Source organism: Dermacentor andersoni, chromosome 11 (genome assembly GCF_023375885.2).
Source record: "Dermacentor andersoni chromosome 11, qqDerAnde1_hic_scaffold, whole genome shotgun sequence".
NCBI lineage: Eukaryota > Metazoa > Arthropoda > Arachnida > Ixodida > Ixodidae > Dermacentor > Dermacentor andersoni.
In genome coordinates, this window is record NC_092824.1 from 66986335 (window position 1) to 67002235 (window position 15901).

General features: G+C 43.7%; 1 protein-coding gene and 1 long non-coding RNA gene across 2 annotated transcripts; one reads left to right on the top strand and one right to left on the bottom strand.

The window, feature by feature from the left end:
- Positions 1-429: 429 nt before the first annotated feature.
- Positions 430-8490, top strand: ClpP (Caseinolytic protease proteolytic subunit). The gene is made up of 6 exons (XM_050168231.3): positions 430-534; positions 635-814; positions 3137-3233; positions 4181-4368; positions 7216-7321; positions 8289-8490. Exons 1-6 carry the CDS (start codon positions 517-519, stop codon positions 8402-8404), a joined length of 705 nt encoding a protein of 234 aa, XP_050024188.1. The 5' UTR covers positions 430-516; the 3' UTR covers positions 8405-8490.
- A 2505-nt stretch (positions 8491-10995) lies between these two features.
- LOC140214188 (uncharacterized) lies at positions 10996-14863 on the bottom strand. The gene is made up of 2 exons (XR_011891098.1): positions 13469-14863; positions 10996-12143 (listed from the first exon to the last, which is right to left on the bottom strand). It is a non-coding gene; the product is annotated as an uncharacterized lncRNA (long non-coding RNA).
- Positions 14864-15901: the final 1038 nt, after the last annotated feature.

Consider the following 15901-nt stretch of genomic DNA (forward strand, 5'->3'; position numbering starts at 1 on the left):
GTTTAGATGCAATAATTTGCTTGAAGCAGAGTGGCAGAGCAAACAAAAAAAAGCGCACATTTTTAACTAAAGTAACCTTTAAAAAATTAAGAACTTCTTAATTTTGTGCTTACCATTACTATACTGCTACATTGCTTTTTCTATTTTTATCGAAATGCTTACGGATCAAAAAATTTTATGTACATACAAAATGGCGACAATGACGTCATTGCAACGCGCGTGTGCAAACACACACACACACACACACACACACACACACACACACACACACACACACACACACACACACACACACACACACACACAAACTGCCTAGAATTAAAGCTGTATAAATTTGTCCTAAACTGTCTCATGACTTATACTTATAAAGTTTAATAACAAAATAGCTTGTTTTTTTATTTTAAAACTATTACGTTTAAAATAGTTTGAGTAGAATCGTGCAACAGCAGCAGCATCGCCATCACTTGCGGTCGTCTGGTTTCTGTTTTGTCCCGTGCTAAACTTTCCATTCAAAGAATGAATTTCCTAAGAAAGGTAAGAATACTCTCCGTCGGAGATACAGCTGTCGCAATGTTTATGCATTCAGTGGTGCTCCCTCTTGCGCAATAAAACTGAACAGAACTTTTATCTGCAGACGATCAAACTCTGTCCGAGCCTCGCAGCGCGGACTCAAGCGTGCCGGTCTCTCCGCACAAGTCGGTCCCTGCGCTACCCGCTCATACCGATCGTGATCGAGCAGACTGGCCGCGGAGAGCGGGCCTACGACATCTACAGCAGGCTGCTCAAGGAACGGATCGTGTGTGTCATGGGCCCGGTGAGTTGATGAGAGCCGGCTACGAGCTAGGCGCGCGCTCCTTTTCAAGGTGACGGTATGCGTGTGCCAAGTATAGGTCCACTTGAAACTTCCGTGATCATTTGACGCAATCAACGCCGTCGGACATATGCGGGCCCCACTGCATTATATAAAACAGGTGCCGCTCAAGTGAAAACTCAAAGTTTATAGTTGTCTGCCTTAGGATTGCGAGGTCTGACTCTTGTTTTTCTTTTTCCAGCATATGCTAGCTACTACGACTTCAGCGTTCAGTCTTGTACTTCTTGTAGTTGTCGGCATAACTATCCCTGTTCACCGACTTTTGTTCAAGTAACTGAAACGGCCGAGGGTCCGCATGCCGTAGTATATTATTACTAGTGTGTTAATAACAATATAAACTTACGTGGTTCAATAACTGCTGTGTGTATATTGCTGGCAGGGATGGGCTTACTTTTTCTTAGTTGCAAGTTGTTCATTAGGACTGCGACAAATGGAGTCGTTAACACTGCATTGTCGCCGACACATCCGCATTTGTCTGGGCCACGGAGTTCGCAACGTTGGCAGCAATCGTGCCATTCTGCTCGAAGCATATTATTGGAAAACAGAGACAGCGACACAATAGCACCTTGTTATCGCCTTGCTGTCTTCTATGTTTTTCTGTTAAGGCCATTACCATTCGCCCTACAGTTCACGATCTGGTTAATGTGAGTTCTGTAGCTGTGAAGAATCGACCGAGAAACTTCTGTGTGATGCGCCTGCTCCCCTCTCTCCCATTAGGGCAGGAAAGGCTGCGAACGCATTCTGTGTAATACCTGCACAGTGTGAAACTAACGGCAACGTGTGCATGCCACCACGTTGACTGATGAAATGAGTAAAAAATTACAGCGAGTTCTGAACTAGTTCACAAAGCACAGGTGAACCTTATGGACCTTCCATTCCAGCAGTGCAGCAGACTGACGTTTCTGGCAGTAAAGTAAGTTTGTGCTTGTTGGCCTACTCACCCATCACAGTATCTTGATACACAGCCTAGCACTGAGAAGATGTTCATACATTCTTTGGCATGGTGCTGGGTTTGCAATAAAGCAAAAACAATTGTCTGCCACAGCAAAAGCACCACAGGTTACATGCATACCTCACTGACAGCATGAATGACCTTTCTTGTCGATGTCAGCTCGAGCACACTGAGTATGTATCACGGTTCCGTGTTTCTTTCAGACTTGTCGCTTCACTTTGCAACAGATGCTTGGTACTGGGACATGACTTCCACAAACCAGTTATTGCAGAACAACATTTCATTGCAGATATTGTAAAGTCGTATAAACTAGTAGAGTACGGCGTCGTTGAGCAACTGTGATTTCTGAAAATGCATGCCGTACTTCTTGTAGTGGTTCACCAAATGTGGCATCCGGTCACTGATTGGGATGTAGGTTTTGTTCATGGGGCAGTATTCTTGGATGATCACTCTTGGAGGCGCTCTCGCGTGACTAGCGTCCAATGCATCAGTGTCTATGAACAACAGCATTTTTGGCACACTGCCTCACCATAAGCACCAATGCATCTGGTGTCAGTCACGCAAAATCTCACAAAAGTGAAGGTACCCGCCGTGGTTTCTTAGTGGCTATGGTGTTGGGGTGCTAAGCACGAGCTTGCGGGATCGAATCCTGGCCACGGCGGCCGCATTTCGATGGGGGCGAAATGCGAAACCACCCGTGTACTTAGATTTAGGTGCACGTTAAAGAACACCAGATGGCCCAAATTCCAGGAGTCCCACACTACGGCGTGCCTCATAATCAGATCGTGGTTTTGGAATGTAAAACTTAAAAGCGAAAGTATCCCAGGAAGTGATTGTACGATACTATAACCTGGGGACACAACAGCTGAATTCGTATAGAGGGAGGGAGCAAAAATCCTTACGGGTGTATAACTTGCAAGCACCCATATGCCCGAGAAATATTGGCACATATTTAAGTCATCTATGTTGCTGAAATTAGACATACTTTATTACGATGCTTTGGGACATTAGCAAAAAGCTTTAGAAGTTAACCTGGCAGTTAAACTATCAGCAGCTACTTGGAGAATTGAGGCATCTCTTTTTGTTGCAGTGTTACAAACTTAATTTCATTTTTGTGACCTCTTGCTAGAAATTTGAGACCTCAATAAAAAAGAAAGGGCTAGTCCCAACAAGCACTTACTGTTTCTTTTAAATGCAGCAAATTTCACACAAATTGCCTTGCTAGTTGACCAAGTGGAGTAAGAGCTAAATATTTCAATAAATATCAGTCAATTGATTGATATAACATAATGGTACATACTTTGACACCGCAGATCACGGATGAGATGTCAAGCCTGGTTGTGGCACAGCTGCTGTTCCTACAGTCGGAGAGCAACAAGAAGCCCGTGCACATGTACATCAATAGCCCAGGTATGTACTCTTTGACATCTGTTTCACATTTAGTTGTTTCACAGCCTCCGAAGCGAGTAGTCTTCAGAGTTGGAAATGCAATCAAGTGTGAAATAACTCGAGGGAAGTAAGTGCCAAATGCAGTCAAGTTGATTACAGCTTAGTGGAAAACAAGAAGTTTCCGTGCGTTAAAACGTAGAGGCCCGTAAATTGCTAGGAGAGTTTAAAAGTTTCATTTCTGATTACTGTACTTTTGAACCTCGGTACAATGAACAAGGATATAACACTTTGTCCCATGTAATTAAGTAAATAAAAATGCTTCTCGCTAATAGCATGTAATGAATATATATACTTTTAACAAATATTGCACATGATGAAGGTATTTTCACGTCAGATGCACCTTCATTATAATGAGGGTCGACTGTATTGATGTCACCAATAAAAAGGATCCCCTATCTTTGATGAAAGCATGGTTGCAACAAAGGAGAGAGATTGCACACACATGTAGAGATAGGCAAGACATGCCTACACACAAGTTAATGATTGATTGCAACACCAAAGCAAGGAGCCTCGCAATGTATGCAGAGCTTTTGTGATGCAGGCATTGTGGCATACAGCTTTCCCTCAGGGGGGAGCCATCCATCGTTTATCTCACTGGCTAATGTGATAAACATTTTAAAGAAGACCTGTTTCCAGTGGTGGAAAGTCTGAACCAATGTTTTGGTAACCAGTGTTCATGTTCAGCACAGGAACCTTCAGTGCACAATGGAAGGCATTGCAAATGTTGAGGCTTGTTGATGCTCTCCACGACAGCGGCAGGCATAGTGAGACCACACGCATCGGACACAACTCCTCGCATTGTGAAGCGTACATATGAGCCAGCCATTCTGTCCACTTTGCTTGCTGCTTGCTGAACATATGCCTGTCCAACATCTTAGTCTAAGTGGTGCACGCATTTCCACGTGCAGGTGGGTCGGTAACGGCGGGTCTAGGCATCTACGACACAATGCAGTACATCATGCCACCCATCGCAACCTGGTGCATTGGCCAGGCCTGCAGTGCTGCCAGCCTGCTGCTGTGTGCTGGCACACCAGGAATGCGCCAGTCCCTGCCAAACTCGCGCATCATGGTCCACCAGCCATCTGGGCACGCTGCCGTGAGTGCATCTGTGACTGTTGCGCAGAGCTGAATGTGCCTAGAAGAGTCTGTAAAGTTTATTCATGTTCAAAAGTTTTTACATGTGGCTCAGCGTTTCAAGATCTAAATTAAATTTTTTCTGCCTACTTTTCCGGGTTTGGCTTGGCTGCCTGGCTGCTAGGTCGGTCACTCCCTCGGTGGATATATTTGTGGGGATATATACGAAGGTTATATTAAACTTCCCGCTAAGCAGCTTATGTGCTGCTCTGGATGTGAACCTCTGTTCTCCGTAACAAAAAAATTAACTTGATAATAAAACCTGCACATATATATGTGATATCGACTCACAGGCATCTCTAAAGCGTACCGATCTGTTAATGGAACTGTGAAATATATTTAATGCATTCTTTGATTTACTTAAATTTCTTTGGTTTGGTCACTCACTATGTGCCACTTGGAGTGTGCCCGTTCTTGGCCAATCCTCCAGAATGGGCATGGCCAACTATGATACGAGAGATACAGAATCCCTGTACGTTGCTTGATACGTATTGTACTTTTCTGTACGTACATCCATCATCAATATTCTTCTCTAAACAAGCATCATACGGTGCCTTTGTCCTCGTGATATCGCTGCATATACGTCTTGCACTGGGCATCCACCTGATTCGGAGGTTGCATTTCGGCATAGCTTGTGAATGATGCAGTGCATAAACACAAAGACTGCATCGCAATAAAGTTGTGACATTTGTGTTGGATAAACTAGCATGCTATGAAATTACGCACTGTATAGGATGAAAATAAACAAAATTGTATGCATTGCCATTAGCTGCAAAGCATTTAGTTAAGCACATAGTTTCCAACGCGCGTTGGATCTGCATATATTTTTGTTTTGATGATGGTGCATTCACTGCTGGTCCAGCCTACTACAGCAAGCAGATGTGCATGCTTGTTCCACCCACTCATCTTTGTTGCTCAAAACAGTAGCAGTGGAATGAAGCATTTTTGCAGGTGGAATGTACACAAAGTTTGTGACAATCAATGGCATGGAAAATGAAGACAAGCCAAAGGAACATGCATCATGAACTACTGACTAATAACTGAAGGGTTTTTTTTTTTTGCTGACAAAACAAATAGTATTAGCATTCTACGGACGAAATCATGAGCTCATTGCCGTATAAAGATGGGAAAACAGAGCACATGATAATGACTACAAAGGAATGTTGTTTAATACTTTATGGGCAAGTGTTACTAAAAAGCAACAACGATGTGCTAAGTTCTTGTATTCAGTGTTGTCACATTGGTAATGTAGAGCAAATGCAATGTACAGCTCTGTTTCACATCCAACAAGCACCCTCTGTACTAGTTCCACACAATGCCATAGGTAGCTTGGGGCTAAGCTTGCTTAGGCAACAAACCTATTCTGTGAAAGATTCTGCAAAATTTGTTCACTTTTCGTTGAGTGTTCATATTCTCGGTGTATTTTGCACATTTAGATGAAAAGTGATCATCTTCTTTCGGGTACTTTTATGTCTAGTCCTTAAAGGGTGAACAAAAGAACAACAAAAGAACAACAAAAGTTACACAGCTGTCTGCATGCTGACTTTACAGTGCACCGTCAAGGAGTGTAATTACTGTGTTAGTGCTAAAAATGGTGCGCTTACACGAGCATAGCCCCCTTTTGTTAATTGTATGCGCTTCAGCAATCAGGCGAGCAGTCTAGTCCTATTACCTTGCACTAGGAAAGGTGCGTAAGGCCACTTGTCCTGGACACTATCTCTTAAATAGGTTCATATCAATGAGGGAGACTAGTTGCATATAGTATGCCACCACACTGATGCTTGTGACACTAGTTGATTTCTTTGTCTCCCTAGTTGATTTCTTTGTCTCCCAGGCTGTGAGATGCTGCATGTGATGCAATACGAGTGTTCGCCAAATCTACCATGACGGCTTAAAACAGTCAGTCACAAGACGGATTTGTTACCGAGATGCAAAGAAAGGCTGCACCACAGTTGAGGATTTCGCAACCTCAAAGCATCACATGACACTGTGTTACCAGTGCAAACGACTCGGAGAAAGGGCTGTTTGTAAAACGAAATTGATATCTCTCTCCCTTGTAATTTTGCATTTTATTTTTTTGCCTGCTCAGCATCTGTGTTGCGTTTGCAATTTGATGTAAACCTGGAGGAGTTGTATAGATCTGCAAATTTATTTATTACAATATTTATTTGATTATAGGTGGTCACAATTATAAGGCGAGGGTGCAGTTGGAAACCCATTAAATGAAGTTAAGTATGCACATTAATATAAGGCAATATAGAGTAGCAGATGGGTTATTAAGGTTCGGCAGGGATTGCCCAAAGTACTGAATTATTAACACAGCCAAAACCCAAAATTGCAACCATGAAATTGGGGCGAAGGGAGCTTCAACAGTGCAGGTTATATGCAAATTTTGCCTTTAAGTGTGACTTCACGGCATTGCAATTTTCGCCCAGTAGTGTGGAGAAAGGGTTCTTTGTAAAGTAAAGTTGATATCTCTCTCCCTTGTATTTTGCATCTTCTTTTGCCTGCTCAGCATCTGTATTCTGTATGGCATTGCGTACCGCGATGCCATAAAGCCACGCAATAAGGCAAAACTCACGTTGCCGTGAAGCCACGCTTAAAGGCAAAATTTGCGTAAAAGGTGGGGGGGGGGGAATGACTTCAAGGCTAAGGATTCTGGGAAAAAAGCATTGTCTTATAGTTGAATAAATATGGTATTTTATGTGTGCATGTGACACACACACAACACAGATGTGCCACACACACATAGTTCATCTTTTTTTCTCTTAACTGTGTTTAGAACTGCTGCCTTGCATATGTAACACAGGGTCAGGCAACAGACATCCAGATTCATGCTGAGGAGATCCTGAAGTTGAAGAGGACCATCAACATAATCTATGCAAAGCACACCAAGCAGCCCCTGGAGACCATAGGTGAGCCGTTCTTGTGTTTTGCTTACAAGTGTGGTCTCCTGTCTACTGATGTGTTAGTTTTGTGTCCACCCCAAAGCCAAATTTTGTAAGCCATTCACATTTCTCTTCAACTCCTTATGTTGAGTGGCATTCAAATACTTTTTATTGCATCTGCTCCTAAGTTCATTGTCTTGTGCCTTGTCTTGGGTAATTCTTGTAAAAGGTTGATAATTTACCCACAGCCACTGACTGCATAAAGGCTCTTGAGTTATTGTGCTGATACGCATCAGTACTTATAGTAAAAATTGGCAAACTTAGACCTGGATTCACATGACGGACGTGAACATGGAAAAATCGGTCACATGACATATGAGTGCATTGGATCACTTAGCGGCTAGCATTTTAATGACAGAGGAGAAAAACAGATGACAGCATGAATGAACTAACACTACTCTCCATCCGCAAAGGGGGGCTGATGGCAGGGACATGCTGGAATGCTGATCTCTTTATCAGCATCAATCATGTCTTATTTGCTGCATGTGCTTAAATTCAACGAGTGGCTTTCAGTTGGATTGAAGATGGTTGTTGCCAGACTATGGTGTTTTACTGCCACTATTTTGGTATTTCCCTCGAAAAATATAGATGGCAATTTTGATTTATGATGTGTCATGAATGATTTTGCGGAGTGCCAAGAGGACCCTACGGGAATAGGATGACGTATGATCCCGCAATGGGCCATTTGAAAGGTCAAATTGCAATTCAATCCATCGTGTGAATCCAGTTACAACTGTTTTGCACACTAGAACCTATATGTCTTGAAGAGGCTAGCCACTTGCAGCATCTTCTTCATTCAACTAAACTTCAACTCCCTAGACCAAGTACAGTTGTAAATCATTGAAATAAATTTTTGTCCCAGCACAGTTTATATAACCTTTTCACAGCCCATTGTGCTGACTCGTGTTGTTGTTGTTGTTGTCTGAAAATGCAGAAAGCGCCATGGAGAGAGATCGGTTCATGAGTGCCATGCAGGCCAAGGAGTTTGGCATCATCGACTCCGTCCTCGAACACCCACCAACGATCGATGCGCCTACCGAGACAAGCTAGCCCACGTCAAGCTCATCAGACATGCTTCTGTACATTTGTAACAATTTTCACACACTGAGAGCAGTAAAACGGAGAACAACTGTTCACAGCAGCCTCTTGTTTCTTGCCACACGGCGATAGTCACAGTGCTGTTGTAGCAACAAGAGTTCCTGAAAACATGAAACTTTATGCTGAGGTTTCTAGAGAAAGATCTTGCACTGCAATCATTCGGCCACCGTGAGAAATCTTGGGTGGTGCAAAAATTGGGTAGTGCAAATTCTTTTTTTCTGATTTGGTGCAGCTTCTTTGGGAAAGCCTGTTGTTGCTTCTTTTATTCTTCTTTTAAAGCTCACTTGGGTTGTGATGCTTGCCTCACAATGTTTACTTGACTGCCGAAGTGTTTAATCTTCACAGCAAGTGCATATTATCATGTAATTTTGTGCGTAGAAATAATATCAGCACTAGATGACAGTTTGTTAATGGAAATGGTGACCAGGTTTGGTCAGTGTATTTTTTTTTTCCTTTTCTTTGATGTAATGTTTTCAAAGCAAATGGTAGCAGCCAAGTGCTAAGTGAGATTAGTAATCATTGCTGTATTACACATTTTTAATGACAAATGAGATTTAACAGGGCTAATATAATGAGCCACAACAATTTTCTTTTTACACGCTGTACAGACAGAGCCAACGAAAATCAGTGTAATGTGCATCAGTGCAGGTACAGAAACAGACGTGCCAGGTCTTCCTCTAGTATTCTTGGTGTGAATGCTATGTCTGAAATTGCATGTGTGCTAATTATGATGGTGACATGCACATAAGTGTAATTAAATGCAAGGCTACATTGAAAACTAAATGCAAGGCTACATCGAAAATGAGAGAAACAGGTAAAGAGCAGGGATCTTATTAACCAGACAAACATCTCGATAGGCGTAATGTGGCAGTATTTTTCACTCTATTCTATTTCTTTCTTAATGTCCACCGGTCACAATTGGGCAATCCTGATGTTAGTGTGGGTGAAGTGCATCTTGGACCACCGACAAGTGAACAAGAAAATTGGAATAGAATTGCAGCATCCCACTTGGGGTGTGTGCACAGGGTATTAATTGAAAAATATGCATTATATTCCCCTCTCTCCCCCCATTTTTTAAAAGTTTCGCAGGTTGGCAGGTGTGCAATAATCATGTGCAAGACTGTTCACCCAGTATCTTTGCTTCTGCTAGGGTCAGGCAAGCGGTTGACTTAACACATTCACACACTTTGTGGAAAAAGCAGAATATTCACATGCACAGAAGATAAACAAATGGAATATTCCCACTTTTTTATGCTCGTATTCCATGTGCGTACAGTATGTTTCACCCAATAACAAGTTTCGCTAGCATTCACACAAATCTCAATGAAGTAGGGGGATTTAGTGAAGCACTATAGGGGAAGGTTTCGGACTACAGTTTGTACCTGTGAGTGTCCGCTAAAAAGGTGCCTGGCATTTTTTTAATTTTTATTTTGTGTGGCAAGTGAAGGTCCTAGACCTCGAAATCCTAGAATAAATGCTGGGAAGCCTCAGAGCATCGTAAATAATTTTATATAATAGCCTTTTTATGCACTGGTTTCCGTATAGTTTCCCAGGAGGTTACTGTGCTGTGACGTTGATATAGTTGAACTTTACATTTGTGAAATTGCACCTGACACAAAAATATGTTATATCCTAAATTTATCACACAGCCTGATATTGGTGAAAAAAAAATTCACCGACGATTACAGTACTCACTAATGCAAAATTTGAGCGCAGCTGTATATGTGTTTGCATTTCGCAATATATCGGGTGCCATGGACAATCTTTCTCGTGCTGCACATTGCAAACGGAGCGAGGTGTGGCGAGACTGCGTCGCTAATTGGGAGATTGCAATAGGCAGTGCGTGGGTGACGTGTGGGTGCGATTAACGGCAGCTGCCGCAGACAGACCTAGCTCCGCTCATGCAGCACTTTGTTTCCATACATCATATTGGTGGAAGCACTTGCCACACGTCTTATCGATGGCGCCATTGGTGGACAGACGAAAGCATGCTACTCTGGTGCCATCTCGTAGCGGTCGTCGCTGCAGAGCCCATCTTGCACTTTCGCCATAATCTCCTCCTCCGCTTCTCATCCTCTCATTGCTATAGCAGTCTCATCCCCCGTTGTGCTTCGCGTTCGCTCTTTCATCTTTTGCTGTGCTCATTTGTTCGGTTATGCCCGCTGAATGCAGGAATGTGTGCCTAGGAGCTGTGCTCTAAAATTATGTTTGCAATCAGCTCATGCAAAATGAACGTAATCATATGCCCTTATGCTTCCATAGGGCTCGTGCTTGATCACCAACAGGGTGCACTGGTATGAACTTATCAATGCAGAGCTTCCCGTAGACAGCCACTCGGCCGGCCATTGCCAAATCGTCCCAGCCATTCATCACATCTCTATATTCAATTGTATTATTATACACAAATATATCCGACCAGGCAGATAACTGACCACCACTAAACCATGGGCAAGGCTGAGAAGGCATTAAAAAAAATAAAAAGCTACGGTCATGAAGCATTTTTTTCATTAATGCAGGACAGTGTGAAAAGAAGAAAACACAAATTCCAACCGCAAGCATTTCAAATATATTTAAATAATGTACACAAATATAATAGAAAATATTACATTACAAGAGCTTCTTGCTCGTTGACTTTAAATAAAAGAAATTACGCCCGCGCTAAATAATTTTCGCGTATTCTTCTTCCGGCCTCGCTCGCCTTTGCCGGCCGACTTCTCGAGCTTCACGGCGAGGGCGCCCCGAATGTGCTGCAGGCAGCTTTCTTCGACTGGCGCGTTCCCGGCTCCTCGCCGGAAATCGACATGGTCCAGCTCGACCCGAGCGGGCGAGGAAACGCTGCGCCCATCCGGCAGACCGCGCTAGCCGACGCACGGCCGTCGACGCGGCGGCGCGGTTTCGCCCCGCGCAGCCCGCGCTGTGCGGCCGGCATCGCTGCGGCAGAGGGTCGACCCGTGGCGGCGGTCCCTTGCGGCGCGGCTGCTGGAGGGGGCGCAGTCGCAACGCCGCCGACTTTTCGCCTTCACGTCTCCGCGCGTCACCGTCGGTCGAGACCCGGAACCACCTGGACCAGAGGAGCCGCCGGAGTAGCAGAACGCATAGAACCGCGGGCGACGCCAGTGATTCGGAATCCCGACGACGGCGGGCAAGGCGGCGTCGCTCGGGGATGAGCACGCTCCTCGACGTCTGGTTCCGGCAAGCGTCCTCGGTTGGCGGTTCTTCGACGGCGGACGGAGCGTCGACGTCGGTCGGCGGGGCTTGTTCACCCGCTCTTTTCCACGCGGTCCTCGTCCACGGACGCCCAGCGGACGACGCCGTATCGCACAGCCGACGTCGGCACCGGTTGGTTTCGGCATCGGCGACGTCTTCGGAAGTCGGCGCTGGCGTTCGCTTGGCACCTGGCGCCGGTTGTGCTGCTCCGGAGCCGTCATTCGAGGCGGTGGGAGCCCGCTGCCGATTCGACCGCTCCGGTCTTCTCTGGCGGGCGGCGTCTCCTAGCTGGTACTCTCGATCGCTTGGCGACGGTAGCGAAGGCTAGAATTCTTTCGCTGGGGCGTTCGAGTGCGATCTTGCTCGTTGCGTTCTGGAGACGTCCGTCTTCGACCGCTGCCCTTCTCGGGAGACTGCGGGTCGTCGAGAGCACGAAATGGAACGACCGTCGACGTGTCTCGTGACCGCGTGCCAACGAGGCCTCCTGCACGTGCGCGTGTGCGTGCAAAACCGCCAAGCGATTTTCATTTTCCTCGTTTCACGGTGACCTTTTAGTCCGTGGTTCAAGAAGAAACATTACATCGAAGTTTTTTTTTTTAAGCATTTTTTGGTTCCCCAATGGTCAGTGACATTAAAGCGCACCTATAGTTAATCATACGTACTTTGAACGCTTTTCCGCTGGTTGGTGATGATGGTGGCTTCACCAATTAATTACACAGACTTGCACGTACCCGCCGTAGAAGTTCTTACACTTCTGAATCTATAATGTATGTTCGCACCCATACTGGTAGAGTTGGCCAGGCAGATTTTAATAAAGCTTTCCCTTTTGGAGAAAGTTTCGACACAATACAGAGAAGGAAGAAGATAGCGCTTACCTTTTCCTGTGATGAAATTCTGAGAGAGAGCAATCCCTACATTAGAAATCTATGTTAGCATCTTAATTGATTGCTGTTAGTAATGAACACCACAGTCAAGCACATTAGGTCTAAAACGATATTTCCATATTTCCATCCTCCCTCACCCCCCCCCCCCCCACCACCAAGAAGAAAAAAAGAAAGCAAATGCCATGAACACAAGCAGGCAAAAGTTGTGTGAAAGTAGGCCAGCAGTGTACATTGCGTTGCACTATACCACTCACATGTGAGAATAGAAAAAAAACAAAAACAAAAAATAAAGTGATTTTAGTCACAGCATGGCTTCTGCACCAAATGAATGCTTCATTCGATCTGGCCACTCAACAGCAGAATGGGCAATTGTACTTCTTCACCTTCGGTGCACTATAGTAACAAACCAGGCTAGCTGTTTTCATGACTCTTCTATTATAATAATTATTTTTTTTGCATCAAAGGCAATGCATATGTTGTCTAATGTGGCATTATCTTTAAAGCTAAGCTTTATTCACAAGCACTGCTTGCCTTTGCCGGCTACCTGCTGCTGCAGTTATGCTGAACAGCTTGCACACAGAAAATAAAAATAATTACTTTGTAAAATCGCAGAATCGCACCTTGGTCTCTCATGCACAGTGATGGCCACACTCCGCACGCATACTTCCCTTGTGCCAACTCCAACTAGCTATCCAAGATGATTGGCATGTGTGTGATGTTGCATAGCAAGTACCTGTTTTCATGAAGCCACATAGTCAACAATAAATGGAAGAACCTTACCACTGTCTTTTTCTTTCGCATTGTATACCTCTCTGCATCATAAACTTTACCCTCACCATTCTTCCATTGACAAGCAACAAATGTCACCTTTGTCCTCGTGCCATCAGTGCGTTGACATCTCATAGTGAGCATGAAGGTAACTCACCATCAGCATCTTTATGCACCCTGTGCAAGATGTTGTAGCTGCCTCAAAAAATGGCTCGTACCAAGGAAGGGGATTGGCCACACTGGATGGATTGAAACGTACGCCCAACAACATTCAATAGGGGCAAAGGCGAACATTCAGAACGAAGCATTTGGCAATTGGCTGGCAACACAGATTTTTAGAGTACCTATGCATAAACTAAATTAATAAAAATAAACTTAACTAAAAACAAGGTAATAATAATATGTCCCTAGCAGCATAACCCTTCAGATGCTTCAATGAACTTGTGCAGAGCAGTAATCATCAAACCATTGCTTGTGCCTAATTGACAGGCACCAACAGACAAAATGTTTGGAGTTGTAAGTGCGAAACCGAGTTCACTAGTTGGAAATGTGAGGAACATTCTACGGAGGAAAGAGAAGCGGCAGCAAGAAAGAAAGAAGTGGTCATTAGTTTCTGGTTCATTACAAAAAGAGCAGAGGTTAGTTATGGATAAACCAGGTCTATGAAGGTGAGAATCTAGGTGGACAACTCTACAGTGGAAGCACGATAGCACCACCTCACATTGGCGTGAAAGGCATTTGCTCGTGTTCCACCAAAATTTTAGATGTCGAAAATCATCTGCAGAAAGTATGGATTATTCATTACCACTCAGAAATAAAAAGCGTTTAAATCTAGCTCCTGTTATAAAAGAGAAATCGGGCAAAACACTTAAGACCAAACCATTTAACGATAATGATGCGAGCGAGTCGGCAAGAGTCAATGAGTGCAAGGTGGGCTATACAACGATGTCGCGAGGATGAAGGCAATGTTCGACGCTTGTTGAGCGAAAAATCGTGAGCAGAGGTGTATGCACAGAGCAGTACGACACATGTGTAAATACACTTAAGGCTTTTGCGCCCCTTGTGTCAGAGCTGCACATATACTAATTCTGAGGGATTGGCAGGAACGGGCACATACGCCGTGGGCAAAGAATGATGTAGGCCAGATATAATTCAAACAAGCCATTGCAAGTCATGCACTATTTCATTACGAGGTGTGCGCACTTTAAAATGCTTATGAAATTACACTTGCATGTTGTAATAGTGATTTATTCTTCAATTTCTCTGAACTTCTATAAGTGCGCCCACTTGCACCAACGTGACGTTCAAATATAGCCACTAAGCTTGTTCTTGTTCCCTAGTGAAATGCCCCAACCCACTCTGGGGGATCAGCCATAAATTGGGGGATGAAGGAACTGTTTTTTTTTTTTTTTTTTTGAGCATGCATCCTGCTTGCATATACAGTTAAAACTCAATCTAACGAAGCCCGATTTTACGAAGTTCCCGATCTAACGAAGAAATTTCCATTCCCTGGCAGGTGCCTATAGGGCTCAATGTTATCGACCTGAAGTAACGAAACTAATTGGCCAAACTCGATTTAACGAAGTTTTTCCTGAAATAAATGAGTAAAAAAAGCGGTCACTTCTAATTTTGATGCAGACGGGTTTTTCTTAAAGCGTGCTATCTCAAGCTAATGCTTTAAAACATCTAGGCGACCTAGTCACGGCCCTAGCTTTATTTTGACAAGGCTGCACGTCACGCCCATGCAGAGATCTATAGACTCAACACCGCCTTGATAGGGGCAGCAGTGGTTGCTTTCGTTATTTCATAGTTTATGCAACAGATGGCTTGATTAGTGTCAAATTCAATGCTGTGATAGCTTATGCGTGTCGCTATGTGACAATTTTAGGTTTCGAAGAAACGAAAATTTTTTCTCGATTTTGCAAACTTCCAGATAAAATTAAATAATTAGCATGGTCATCACTACGTTAAATAGAGTTTCAACTGTATAAGTTTGTAGTAAATGCTTTAACATCGCAGTATTACCAAGTTGCATCAGACACAGAAATGTGTTGCTATATCCACAACCTTTTAGCACACACACTGATAATGATAAAAAAGAAACATTTGCAATTGCATCACGAAAAATATGTAAACAATATCATGATGGCTCCATAGGCCTCGTTCTTGATCACTGACGGGGTCTATTGGTACAAACATATTGATGCAGAACTTTCCGTAACTGCTTGTCAACAGCTACTCTGCCGGCTGTCAATTGTAGTCATTCGTCACATCTGACATATGTTCTCTATATCAATATTCTATTGTATCAAACAAGTATATCTGACTAGGTCGATACTGACAGACCAGCACAAAACAGGGGGTTAGGCCGAGAAGCTTTAAACATTAAAAAGCAGCTTTGGCTACGAAGCATTTCCTTTTTTCAGCAATGCAACAATAGTAAAAAAGAAAAAAACACAAATTCCAACCGCATACATTTCAAATATATTTAAATAATGTGCAAAACAGAATACAAAATACTAAATTACAACAATTTCTTGTATGTTAGCGTAAGACAAAGTATGATCCCTGTCCCATATAGTGTTCACTT